At 47.0% G+C, this 14,443-nt stretch overlaps 1 protein-coding gene across 1 annotated transcript in view; it reads left to right on the forward strand.

Annotated features, from left to right (window-relative positions):
• Positions 1–2,546: 2,546 nt before the first annotated feature.
• The window catches only part of phldb2b (pleckstrin homology-like domain, family B, member 2b), a 42,100-nt gene continuing 30,203 nt past the window's right edge, over positions 2,547–14,443 (forward strand). Inside the window, 5 exon segments of the mRNA XM_076051193.1 lie at positions 2,547–2,739; positions 10,575–10,631; positions 11,113–11,236; positions 12,593–12,691; positions 13,091–13,174. Of these exon segments, the coding sequence (XP_075907308.1) occupies positions 2,707–2,739; positions 10,575–10,631; positions 11,113–11,236; positions 12,593–12,691; positions 13,091–13,174 (397 nt within the window). The 5' untranslated portion in view covers positions 2,547–2,706.

The raw sequence follows: 14,443 nt of genomic DNA on the forward strand, positions 1-14,443 counted from the left end.
TCGGTATTCAGGTTATTTTTTAAGGGTCCAGTGTGCAAAATTTGGCCTGATTTACATTTTTGTATCGGTGAAAGCTTAATATACTGCCCATGAACACATGAATTAAAGTGTATTCTCACGGTACAATAAAAGTAATTTGGTTTTCCTACCCATACAATTGGTTCTTATTTACATATGAGAATATATATAGAAGATATATGGAGCAAGAATATATCTTGAGTCTTGCACCGCCATATTTCTAAGAAAGCCTGGTGCTTGTCTTATATTAAGGGTGATGCTTGCCTCCTCAGACAAACCAATCAAGAAGAAAGTGGACGAGGTGTCGAAGGCGACCGTGCTTCACTGGCAAGCACGGGGGGAGGGAGGGTGAGCAAGTAAGCGCCGCAATCTAAAATGTAACCGCTTGACCATTGTTTTTTTTTTTTCCTCAAAATGTTCTCCAAATATTACATACTTGGCATTACTGGAGTTTTGGTCATCAGATGCATCAGCAGTTTTTGGAAAATGAATTGAAAATTCAAATCATATCAAAATACACAACTGTCGTTTCCGATTTGTAGCATTTCTGTACCACTTGGAGAAAGCAGACGCTGTATCAGATAACTGGTTTTGCAGTGGTGATGGCAGAGCCAGGTGGAAGCCTTTTCCCGTCAGCTCCGCCGCTCCGGCTCCGGCTCCGGCTCCGGCTCCGACTCCGACTCGTGGGATCATGCAGGGGTTGAGAACGTCACTCAGGAATGCTGCAGAATGAGCTGTTCTCTACAGGCTTTTAGAGCTCAGGGCCATATCGGGCAGAAATGAGGGTGGGGGGGGGGGTTTCAATCGTTCTTTTACATCGTAGGTTTGGGCCTGAAGTCACTGCACAATCACTTTATTTAACGGCGATACGCGTGCTAGTTCTGTAGTTGGAGGCATTTAAATTTTAACCTTCTCATTTTAGACGGGCATCTCAGCTCAGTTCAAGTTCAACGTCACTTTACAGCAAAGGGAACTTTCTCCCGCAGGAAATACGTGCGCTCACCCTCAATAATGTCGGTGCGGCCGCAGACAACAGTTTGATCTCGTGATAGCTGTGCATGATGCCTCTTGTTTGTTTTGCGTGTTTTGTTTTGTATTTTCAGATTGCCTCGTCTGTGAACTGCGGAGAATGCAATAACCGCTGCCAGGTGAAATTACTCTCTGATACTGAGCTCCTGGGGTCTGCGCGAGCCTCCGTGCACGACCCTGGACTGGGATGCATGACTGTGCATGCAGCTGAGATTTTTCAGATGGTAGACATAGCTTGTGCAAAGAGGTGCTGGCTTGCCGCAGCTTAAAGTTTCCCGTGTGCAGCCATTAAAAAATATGCCTATGTTGTATTTATCTATCTAGGTTCTTTTAATAAAAATAATGGTAATAGGGACTACAATGTATACCTCTCAGTATGGGTCACATTTTTCATCCTAGGACCCCTTCCTGGGCAGCTTCATGCAATTATTTACACAAAGTACTCCATAGATCTCACTTAAAAGCGGCATATTTAGCCCTGTGTTTATAGCCCGCTGACGTTATGCAGGATTTAAAAGTCCTGCGAGGTCTCCAGCTTTGTTTAGCCCTCTACGTGTTCCAGAGGAGACAAGAACAAAGTGAGCTCAGGAATGGGGGAGGGTCTGAAAGGGGGCGTTCACAAAGTGGTATACAGTACGTGCCCTTTGTGACATCACTAAGAGCTGGTTTCCAGATGTGCCTCTTTCAGCAGGGGTTTCCCGGACGGCCGAAAGAAGTAAAAGACGGACTTTTCTCTGTTCAAGGCCGGATCGCTGACAGCCTGCAGGTACGTCCTTGCTTGAAAATGTCAGAATTTTGTGCGATGTATTTTGTTTTTCCCCCTCAGGAAAAAGTATGAAGAAAGTGTTTGGACCATTTGACACTGCCCTTGTCGGAACATTTTGAATCGCAGGCCCCCACACCGGGGCGGCGGCGGCGTCATTCCCACTCAGTCTCCCTGGAACCAGAGTGATTCACAGCCTGCACTATCAGACCGGGGTAGTTTCACCACATTCCCATTGTAATATCATTAGACAAACATGCCTCTTATCTTGGGTTCTTATCACTGCTGCAGAGGAGTTTGGGTCTGAAAGAGCTGTTTTTTTCCTACTCTCTCTCTCTCTCTCTCTCTCTCTCTCTCTCTCTCTCTCTCTCACACACACACACACACACACACACAGTCCTTTATTGCTCCGTTTCCCCCCTCCCCCTGTACCCTCTTCGCTTCTTGCCCCTCTATACCTTCAGCCAGTGAGAATTAGGGGTCAAGTTGAGGTGGTCCTCTGACACCTGCGTGTTATGCTGCGCGTGCGCGCGTTGAAATGAGAGAGGGAGAGAGAGAGAGAGAGAGAGAGAGAGAGAGAGAGATCCCCTCCCCTCGTTCCCTCCTCCGGCTCCTCTTCCAGCTGTTGCCGCATTCCTGCGCCACCAAAGCGTTTCGCGTGCGTCCGGAGCGCGCGCGCGAAACGCCTGTGGATCGCAACTCTCTCTCTCTCTCAAAAAAAAAAAAAAAAAATTTTTTTTTACAACGGGGATCCACAGGTCGCGCACGCCGCCGGAGTTTGCGTTTTGGAATGCTCCGGGGAGAGACGTGACGGGACCATTTTCCTTTGGATGCCAAAGCCGAAATAATCCTGCCTGCTTCTTGGAGCGTCTCTCCGTTTATCCCCCTCCAGCAAGATGACACAAGTGGCCAGTCCCGTCTCCGTCATGGTAAGCGCGTTTGAGCGTGCGTGCGTAAAGCTGCGGCATTACCATAAATCGCGCCGTAATGTGCCGCGCTTGTTTATTAAGCGCGTTTCACGGTGTGTTTTAGAGCCACTTAGGTTTAATCCTCCCCCAGTGAGCTGCTGGGCCGCAGACTAAATCTTATTATGGTTTCATTTCAGATTTATTTATAAACGGTGTGTTTATTCGCGTATGCAATCTGTCCGACCGGCTATATATATATATATATTTTCTATTTAAATCCTTTTGCACTTGGTATTAGGTTCCTGCATTAGCACATGCAATGAACTTTATGACGCGACGAGAAATTAAACTGTAACCCGAGTCAAAAGTTCTGTTTTGTTTAATAGAATTTGTCCTCCTGCAGAGCCAAAGCAGTCTGTGTGCTGATCATTTGGCACAGGGGAATGATGTGTGTGTGTGTGTGTGCGTGCGTGCGTGCGTGCGTGCGTGTGTGTGTGGTGGGGGTCATGGAAAATATTAGTATCAGCGCCTGCAACCTCCTCCACATCTCTTACATTTCTAAGTACGGTCAAAGTCTGGGCCCGTGCTGCTGCGGGACTGTTTGGAATACTTTTATCACGTCCGTGTCCTAACAATTGCGCCCCTGCCTCTCGCTTCTCACTCCAAGCGGTAACAAAGCCACCGACTCCCCCCACCACCCCGCTCGAACCAACCTGTCTTGCCGCCGCCAGTTCTGTGGACGTGTTTCTCATGTGGCCGCCGACGTAAATGCTGGGGTTGTGGATTTTCTTTTTTCTTTTTTTTGATTTCTGTGGGTCCGACCTCAAGCGGCACCCGTGCGGCTTCCAATTATGTATCTTTAGGATTAACCCTTAAGCTCTGCCTGACCGCCGAGGCCGTTACGTAGAATTACGGGTTGTTCGCGACCGTCCCCCCCCCCGAACGTGTTGGTTGGATGCCAAAGATGTCACCCTCAGAGCGGCGGGAACAGCTCCGACAGCGTGCAGGCTTGCCGATTGTGCATCAGCTGATTCCAGAGTCGGCCACGTGTGCCGATACTCCCGGATGGTGGATCTCATCCAGCTGTTTTGGAGCTGCCGGCTTCCTCTGCAGGCCGCTTTGGAAGTCCACCCTCAAATCTCTGGCTCCCTCTCGACTGACGCAGTTGCTTCCCAGCCTCAGCCATTCCACTGAATTAAATGTGTGCATGGAACCACCACCACCATTGAGCCCATTCCCAAGGATTCCTTCACGCGGGCAGGTGTGAGTGTGGAGGCCGTGGGATCAGGGAGGTCTCACGTAACTGACACAACAGGACTGACCGCAGGGTTCGCCGTCTGCGAGTTTACTTTACTCAAATTCGCGGCGTGGAGCTGACCGGGTAAAGCGGCGTGGGTTGCCAAACTTCAGTCGCTGCCGGGGGGGGGGGGGGGCGAGGGTCAGCCGGCCGCGGTGGGAAAACCACCACGGCAGGTGGCCTCGGTAAATATAAAAGGGGAAATGGTCGGCCTTTTTTCCGCCAGGGTGCTAGATTTGGCGTGTACCCAACCTTGGGCCCCGCCTACGCGCCATGTGATTTTTTTTAGGCCCCCCAGGACGAGAGACAATTGTCCTGTCTGTCTGTCTTGGTTTAACCCTGCGAAGCTTGAGCCATCAAGTACATTTTAATTTGCCAATGTGAATTAGATTTAAACCCTCCTTTGGAAAAAAAAAAAAAAAAAAAAAGTCCAAACAATTCACAAACGATGTTCATTGTTATGTCATAAGCTTCGAGTTTCAGAAGTCGTACCAAATTTGGCCTGATAGTCGTGATGCCAACACTGACTTAGTTTCGCTGAAAATGGCCTGCAGCAAAGTGCGCATTTTACCCAAGGTCTGTGTCGTAAGTGTTAACAGATTGTTAAAACACACAGCGCGCAGCCCAACATCAGTCTGTCACCTTTGATAACACCCGTTATATGTAGCAATGTAAAGTTCGCCATGGCAGCAAGTTCTCGCCTTCTCATCAGGTGAAACTCTCCTCCGTCCCTCCGTCACCGCCGCTCGGTTTTTTTCAACCCTGCTTGCTCAGTTTCTCCTGAGAGATATTCCATTAATGTGGATTACATGTGCCACTCGTTTTTTTTTTTGCAGTTCCTCTCCGCCTCTCTGTCATATCCGGCCCCTTTCCCAAACCCAAACATCAGTTGATCCCCTGCCTGTGGCTCAGAAGAAAACCTGGGCTTTTCCCAAGACACGCGCTCTCTCACACACACACACACACACACACACACACACACACACACACACACACACACACACACACACTAACACAGCTTCAACAGCAACTTTAGCCTGAGTCATCTGGAATAACAGTTTCTTTCCGGTGATCTTCCAGAGAAAAAAAGGAGAGCTGGAAGCGGGGGGGAGAACAATGCGGCCGGGTGTTTGTTTTTGCTTTAGCGCAGGGTTTTCAAGGTCAAGTTGTGCTAATCGGCTTGCAGGGCTTTCACCAAAACACACACAGTGTTTTAGTGGAGGAACGGCGACAGGCCAGGTCAGCGGTTTGACATCTGGAGGGATAACCTCCGAGCAGCATGTGATTTTCATTTGCATTCATTTGGAGACGCAAGCAGCGGAGGGGAAAGGTGGGACGTGACGCGGTTCGGCCGTTTGCGTCGCCCCACTCGCGGGGACGCAGAGAGAGAAAGGAGAGAGAAAGGGGACTCCATATTAAACAGCATCCGCTGACACAATGCCGGCTTTGTCAGGTGGGAGGAGGAGAGGGGCCGCGCTGGAATGCGAGGGGAGGGGAGCGGCGAAGACGAGGCGGAGGGATGGAGAAGGAGCGGAGGGAGGAGAGGAGCGGCGGCAAAGCCGGCAAAGGGAGGGGTCGCATCAAAACACAGTTGTGACAAATTAGATTTTGACTATGTGAGATATGGTGATGTCTTTCAAACGACTTAACCTATGAATGCTTTCATGTCCAACTTGATGTTTCTGAGACAAGCAGTGGTGCATCAAGGACTCCTTCTTCAAAACAAATCTGCTCTTTCGGCTAATGTAGAAATGTAGATAAAATACGTGTCAGCGTGTCCCCATTGTTTGTCAGTAAGTCCCTTCAAAATGTCACAAAGATCAAACTCATTTATGCGGGCCAATCAAGCAGCAGGCGTAGATCTTTTTTTTTTGGTTGTTGTTGAGAAATCTTTCTTCATCTCTTTCTTAATCTTAATTGGAAACTTTTTTTTTCTTTTTTTCTTTTTTTTAATTATGATTCATTCTGTTACATCCCACACGATTACATAACCGTAACTATTGATGCTTGACGCTCACCATCACATGGAACCGTTTTCTTTCTCGTCTTGGCGGAAGTCTTGCTTAAACTACTGCGGCCGCAAGTGTTAAATCGTTTCAAGGACCCGTGCGAAACATCTTCTGATCTGTTTTTTCATCCGTGACTCCGATGGAGCTGTGTGGCATAATTAACTATCCAAACAGTTTTAATGATTGCCATTGAACAGCATGTTTAGCCCTCTGTTTACAGCCTCCACTTGTCAGCTAGCACAGTGGGTTTTAGCCTATTGTTACAAACAGATGCTATGCTGAACCTTCTGTAGGCTCAAAAGGGGACAAACGTGACACCCTTTGTGACATCACAAGGGATTGTGCGTGTTTCGCCCTTTATGATGAGTGGAGTAAAAAAAAAAAGCAAAGGTTTAAGTTGAGTCACACGCGAGAGGCCTTTTGTAAACAACAGTTTTAAAGGGAATTTATCATAATATGGGGCCTCCACCCTTATTGGTTTAACTGTAATGTAATTCATCTTCCAAATCTGCCGCCGTCACAACAGTCGAATGGTCCCAACAGAGGTCAGACGAAGCCAGACTGTGACAATGAAGACGAAGAGGAAGGCAAAAGCAGATGCGGGGGAAACGCGAGGAGACGAGACGCCGCGGAAGGGACGGGAGCCGCCCGGCGGAGGGATGGGACGAGAAAAAGGGCTTCAGAATTCAGAGAGCGCCTGTCTTGTTTCGCGAATCCCCCCACCCCTCGAATCCCGGCTTGCCTCGCGGGCCGTCGACGTCTCCAGATGGAGGTTGGAAAATGTGGGACTCAGCTGTCCTGCAGATGGGATCAAAAGAGAGTTTGGGTCTGCTTCCTGCGTGTCTACTTGAGATTCTCATTTGTTTTATTTACACTTTGTCAGGAGTTGGTCATTGTTGAACTTTCACAATCTTTAAGGATTCTTAGAAAGTCTTTTACACTCCATCCGTTTACATTTGGCTTTTAGTTTTCTTTCCCTTTTTGCTCACTTCACCTGCATCCACCATTCATTCATGACTTATTTCCAAATGCATTGATTCCAATGCAGCATATCATTTATAATGAAGCTGTGAATGTTGTAGAAATATACTTTTTTTCTCCCCAGAATGTTTCTCCACACACACACAGAGTAGAGAGTGAGCGTAGTTTTTTGCACACAAAATCTGGTATGAGCAGCAACACTTGTCCTAAATTAATTTAACAACTTATGTCAGTGGACCAATGTAACTTTGTCCTTCTAATTTCATATCTGATGTTACTGTGCGTGCGGTATAACTTCATTTTTAATAATAAATAGTGTGACGCTAGCTAGCTACGTAACATAATTTCACATCGTCAATCGGCTAAACAGCCAACAGAGTACAGTTAGCTACCTGCCCGCTCCCTCCCCTTAAAGACTGTAGCGCAGAACACGTTATTAATGGATTAATAATGTACTTGGTGTACTTACGTGAAGGAAAACGAAGACAGCAGTCGCATGTGCGCCCGCGTCTTGAGGCAATCACATGACCGAGACGTTGGGTTTGTGGGTAAGTCAGTGTGGATTTTGAAAGGAACACTGAACTGAGTTGTTTTTGACACTTTGGAGTTTGCTGCGCAGAACCACTAAACTTTTAAAAACCTCTTCCATGCGGTCGAGGGCGAAGATCACAGGTGTTGATAGCGTCTGTGCTGCTGGTGGCGGCTGGAGATAGCGCGGAAACCCCTTCGGGCGTCATCAGGGCTGAAATCTGAAAAAATCCAGAGGGCTCGACACGCCTCACCTCCCCGCTTGAAGGTGGAACACAAGTAGGCCAAAGAAAGACCTGCCCGGACTTGCCCGGAGCTGCCGGGCAGAGGAAGACAAAAAAGAGGCGAGACGCGGGCAAGGAGTAATTGATTAGGCGACGGGGAAATTAAGCCCAGTCTGGAAGTCTGGAATGTGGAGGATGACAAAAAAAAGCACAAGGTTCTTCCGGTTTCCGCGGCACTTTATCCCCTGATGTTGCCATCACCCATGCCTGCTGTTTGCTTTGTCTACACCGGGGCGGCGGAATGCGGGACCTGGTATCTCCGAGTGGCAACAAAAAGAGCTGATGCGCGACTTTGTTTGTGGACGTTCGCGCCGCATACATAGGGGTCGCAGGGTTGGCCTAGCGCGTGAGCCCCCTGATATCAAGGCTCCTCGGGAAGTGATCTCAGAGGGGAAGTTGGTGTTGAATGGGAGGAAACGGCGCTGAGACGACACGAGATGAGTTGGATCTGTACTCGCATTGGGGACGGGGAGGCGTTGGACGGCAGAGAAAGGGGAATAGAGTGGTAGCGAGGGAGGGATTGAGAAAGAGGAAGACTTTTTCGAAGTGGAAGTGGAAGGAAAATAGAGGAAGAGAGGTCAAAGAGAAAGCCGAGGGCGAGTCGAGAAAACGGCCCCCGGATTCACGGGAAAATTCTCGAAAATTCTGGAAATTACGAAGTGGACGACGCAAGTTATTGCTGTACCGTCGTCATTATTATTAGAGGGTGACACAGAGTGAGGGCGGGTGAAACAAGGCTGGAAGGGAGGCAGATGATCACAGGAGGTGGGAAAGGAAACACGGTCTGGGTGTTTTCCTGTGCACTGTAATCATCTCCGCTTTGGTGTGAGGCGTCGCGCTCAGTCGTTTCTCTTTTTTTCCGTCCCGTGTTGAATTGTAGAGTAGGGTTGCCCTGAGCTCCAGATCAGAGCGGTGTTTACTCAAACACACGGGCGGCTTTGATGCATTCTGATGATGTTTCCATCTGGCGGCTTCTGTTTTTGGTTGCTCTTTATAGTTTTCCAGCCTCCTGCTTTTCACACCAGTCTCGTCCTGCCCTGGCGTTTTTTTTGGAGTTTTTCTCACGGCATCCTGCGACTGGCGTGACATGATTTTTTTTTTCTCTCTCTGTTTTTATGTTAATGACAATTACCAGCCCTCAAGACCCACTGGTGGCCCCCTAGAGGAAAGCATTTCACGGATCGTTGGTTTTCTTTTACCAGGCTTCCAATGTGGCATTTTTGTGAATTTCTTTTGGATTTATCTGACATTTAAGGGATAAAAGAGCCACTTCAGTGTGGGGGAAATGTGGGGAACACTCTATTCATCACATTCAAACAGGCCCTCTTACGTATTCTTGTATAGAAATGCCATTTATCGCAGCATCCAAGCTAATAGCTGCGTTTCTATTACGCCCAGAATTGCGCAAAACTTAAATTTCGCACTACAAACTCGTAAAGGAAACACTTAAACTTGGGAAAAACCTTTCAAATATCGCTAAAATGTTTTGACGCTCTCGTGAGGTGATTTTTCAGACGTATCGACATGTCACACGAGTGTCGTGGAAACACTTTATTCGCATTTACACGTCACCGGACATGGCGTACGTGGTCACGTGACCAGTTCCCATCAAGTGAAAATGGCGCGTTATGTTTGGACGAAAGAGGAGGAGACGGAATATTTTTTACAACGAATCAAAGAGAAAAATATAACAACCGTCTCCTGATGGTAGCGGCGGCAACAGCAGTGGTGACAACTGAAATAGCTGATCCAAGTCGCAAAATGTCTTTTAGCTCCATCCTCCTCATAGTGGGGTCTCACGGGACGGCATATCACGACAAGAATTACAGTTTATGCACTTCACACCATTCAATGGAAACACCTGCAAATCGCAATTGTACCTTGTCGATATTTTAGAAATATCGACTTTTTGTTTTGCGAAAAACTCATGGAAACGCAGCTAGTGGAGTCATTTAGCGTCAGCTGTTGTTTATCGCTCTCACTTTTTAGTCTTGTTGGAGCAGTCAAGTCCCACCTCCTTACCCAGGAAAGGCAGAGAACTGATGATAGCATCTCGTGAGACTTTAAGAAAGTCTTGGCCTTTTCGCGAAAGATGCTCAAATTAGCTTTTTCTTTATTCCTCTCTGGACGCCTGAACTCATTCCACCGATTCGTTTTGGCACTTTGGCTGGCTTAAGAAAATAAAAGTTTCTCTTTTTCCTTGCCGTGATTAAAACACTTGATACAAATGCATACCTGCACCAAGTTTCAGAGAGACTTTCGGGTCGCTCAGCTGGAGGGACTGCATATAATTTGTCCCGACTGCCAGCTGGCTGCAAAAGACCATGCAAAGAAATAATAATAAAAAACAACAGCTTTCTCTGGCATGCCCAGCTGCTGCCACATCAGATGAACTCTTTCTGTGTCAAAGTGTTCCAAGGGGAAAATACCACTTAGGTTAAAAAGGACGCGCAAACACACACACACACACACACACACACACACACACACACACACATGGACACACTCAAATGCTGGTTTGCAGTTGTAGGGACTGGTAGAAATGTTCCATGAAACCAAATTTCCCATGACCGCCTGGTACGTGCATGCAGATGTGCCTCTGTGCTTGTATGACTGCTGTCCTATTTGCAAAGTTTCTGCAAAATGGTTGGTTTCGCTTTTTTTTTTTTTTTTTTCAGAGTAAGAGCGTACAGAGATTAATTATGGCGTAGTTTTTATTGATGCATGTTTTGTTTTTTTTCCCCGGATGCATTGCAGGAGTCTGAGATGATGTTCCAGCCGGAGTCGGACCAGGTGTCCCCGACTGAACCCAGGGTAAGAGAGGATGAGGGAAACTAACATTTAAAGGTCCTGTGTAACTTCACCAATGTTTTATAATAACAGTGTGTGTTGCCAGCTTGCCAGAAATGAGAAAAGCCCTTCATTTTCTTCCTTTCGTTTGCTCCACTTCTCAGTATAAGCGTGTGCTGAAACCTGCAGTTCTGTAGAAGTGTGATGTCACAAAGGTCCAAGTGTTTGCTTTTTTTCCAGCACAAAGCCAAGTGTTTTACCAGAAGCTGTAAATGTGCAGTTTTCTGGGTAAACGAGAAAGCCTTCTTCATCACCAAGGAGGCAAAAAGGCACAGCTGAGGCTCAGGACGAACTGAAAAGACCTAAGAATGCCGACAACGTGGGACCTTTAGATGTTGAAATTATCATGGACTCTTTTTTTTTTTTCCTGTATTGAATATTTGACAAATGCAAAACGCTCTCGATTCAATGTGTTTGTAAGTTTGCCTCTAACTGATGCTTGCAGTCTCCGCCCCTGGACCTCATTGACACCGGCAAGGGGTTAAAGGTCCAAACAGCCACGCCTCATCTGGTGAGCCTGGGCAGCGGGAGGCTGAGTGTGGCCATAACCCTGCTGCCATTAAAAGAAGGTAAAAAAAAAAAAAAAAAAAAACCCAGAAAAAACACACACCAGGGGAGGGAGACAGACACACACACACAGTCACACATTCTTCCAGCATGAGACACAATTATAAGGTAGAACAGTATCACCTCACTGCTTTGTTTTTCCTATAAGTCGAGGCAAGACACTCACCACCACTTCCTCCCGCGGGGATCCGTGGCCCCGAACGCGCACACACAAACACGCACACTTCACCTTCACGTCCCTGCTTGTGTGTTTTTACTGCCACTGCGGTGTAAATTGCTGGTCGTCGCAGTCGCCGCGCCAAGTCAGCCCTTAAAACGGAAATGGTTTCGAACATGCGGTTTCATGGCACCCTGCGCTGCAACAAAGAAGAAGCATTCAGTTCACCCGACTCCAGCCCGCAATATTCCGCAGGGAAGTGGCGCTCCGATGAGCTCGAGCTACCGAATGTGAATTGCGGCGGCATGACAACATGCGGGGGAAAAGTTTCCATTAGCTTAAGCCTTTATAATCTTGCCCCGCCCGTGGCAACCTGTCTAATGCAACCTGTCTTCTAATAAATCTTTCCCTTTTCTGTCTAAAATTGGAATCGGCTTATTCAGCAACTATTCACAATGGCGTTGCGCAAGTCCCAAATCTGCAAGTCTCTGCAAATTTGCAAAGGAAAACATCACACTGGCGCACGCGGAGAGTGAGTGGGATGACGACATGCCCGCTCGGGTCGTTGTTGATTGTTTTTCAAGGCACGGCGCGCTCACACGTAAGCGCGCACACGCACGCTTGAATTTACATTTAATGTGCTCAACAGCCCGCAGGTTATTTATTATTCCGGGGTATCCGGCCAAAATCACGAACGTTTCAAAAAAAAAAAAAAGAACTAAAGAGGTCTGCAGCGCGATAAAGCAGGACAGACTTTTGTCCAGCTGTGTGCAATTCGATTTCCTGCAGACGGTGAGTGAAATACTGCTGCGCAAACGGTGGACGTTTTGTTAGAAGCGTCCAGTGTCGTGGATCGTATCGGACGCTTTATGCATTTGCCTGGTAGTATTTTTTTTGCAGATGCATCTTGCAGTGTGTTCCTAGGTTGGTTTTGTCAACGCATGGCCAGGGAAAGGAGGACGACATTCAAATACTTCCACAGTCTCCCAGAATTGAGTGTCCCCTTTCATGAGGAATTCCAGCAATGTCGGACCTTCTCTGAAGAAACTTTCTTTTGAGATAAAATAGAAGGAAAACCATTTAAATGAGTCATCCTCGGGTAAAATAGCCATTGATAGCCATCACATTTACTTCTGTATTTTTTTTTATTTATTACCTGTTTTTATGAATTGTTTTGCGTTTGTGCTGCTTTGCATTCCAGGGGTGACCCGCATTGGCCGAGAAGACGCACCCATTCCTCAAGATATCAGCGTCCAGGGGCCAGGCATCGAGGCGGAGCACTGCCTTATCGTCAATGAAGGTTCAAGTCGGCTCACTTTCCGCAAAGGAAATGAGTGAATATTTTTAAATTCCAGCCATTGTATTTTGACAGCTGAAAAATGTGCTCACATTTGTTGCAAAGGACAAAGAAAATGACGATGATCACGTCCTAACATTTCAGGAATCTACAGTTTGCTTCTGTGAAAGTATTTTTTCATTACAATGGTCCAGTTTGACTTGCTGTGTGCGACAGAAGTACCATTTAGTTGTGCACATGAAACAAAATATCTATACATTTAAAAAAAAAAATCCTTTAAACGTTCATGCCAAAGCCCTGTGTTTTCATGTTTCTTTTGTTGTTTTTTTTGAGAAACAGTAACTCTTGGCTGATTTGAACTGTATGTGCCCTTTCCTGTCACCACTGCACACTGTCACACAGGAGGGGTTGTGACTCTGGACCCCTGCGGTCACCTCTGCAGTCTGGATGGAGTGCAGGTCACCGTGCCCACGCCGCTCACACAGGGTAAGCGAGTTCATGCGCATATTTGCATTTTCAGCCATCTGTGCTTCTCTTTGGTGCATTGCCACCTACTGGTGACCGATAAAAACATCCGATGAAGCAATTGGCGTTTTCTTTAGGAATTATTTACAAACGCACACCTTGTATTAAACATGATATATTTTTTTGTTTTTCTGTCATCCTGCACTTATATCATCTTTTCTTCACTGTGCATGGCAAATGCCAAACTTTTCCTTGAGAGCACTTGAGACCTGCCTTGTGTCCACAGTCTCAATGTGTGCTCACCACAGGCAACTTTTGAAGGTTTTTTTTGTGTTGTCCCCTGCCTCGACCTGCCTGCAAACATGTGAGGAAATCAAACAAAGTGATTTAGAACATTCGCGTCTCAATTTCCCTGATATTTTTTCTTTGAAAAAAAAGGAAAGGATTGAATCCCGGCCTGTATAGCATTTGGAATCAGGGTTGAATCTTTGACGACATTGAAATGTATGTGTTTTGTATGTGGTTTTTTTGCTAGTGTGTGTGTGTGTGTGTAACATTTGTGACTTTGAGCGAGGCAGAGAGGCCAGTGGTTGGTTTGTGGTTGGGCTAACTTGCATTCCTTTGGCCGTGTGTGTGACTCATACGGGTCCCTTTAACGTCTTGACATCGGGAAGATGGCGCTGTGCGCCGTGCTGTGTTGGTGATGTATGAATTTTCACATAATTCTATGGTAATAGCTTTGTGAGAGCGTTTCCCTTGTGCGGTTTTGTGTTTTTTTAGCAGCTGGTCAACTGAGTCACTGAGTCAACTTCCAGTGGCAGTCACAGTGATTTATCTTATGGAGGCTGCAGACACACACACTGAGAGTCGCCTTTCAGATCTATATCGTGTCCCCCTGACTCCCCTGCTTGCCTGTGTTTGCTCTTTGTCAACAGTATCACATCCTTATTATCTCTGCCCCCCCCCCCACCCCTCCTGCCTTGACCCAGATTCCTCCTTTGGGTAAAAAATCTCTACTTTTATTCCTCAAACAATTGCCATCCCTTCGTTTTGTCTTATAGTAGCCCATGTGCATTCACCTTGATTGTACCTCCCATATGCGCTCACTCCTTCTCATTGTGTCTTGTGTGTGTGGCCAAGCCATTTTAGGTTAAATATTTACAGGCCTATTTATCTCCCGCCTGGACCTTGCTGATTCTAATATTGACGACGTGTTTTTTTGTTTTGTTTTGTTTTCGCAAGGTAGGGCAGGACGTGGAAGCTAGCAGGGTTGTGCGAACTGAGGAAAGG

Source organism: Nelusetta ayraudi, unplaced genomic scaffold, assembly GCF_046127955.1.
Source record: "Nelusetta ayraudi isolate G7.1 ecotype Tasmania unplaced genomic scaffold, CSIRO-AGI_Nayr_v1 ptg000132l, whole genome shotgun sequence".
Lineage (NCBI taxonomy): Eukaryota > Metazoa > Chordata > Actinopteri > Tetraodontiformes > Monacanthidae > Nelusetta > Nelusetta ayraudi.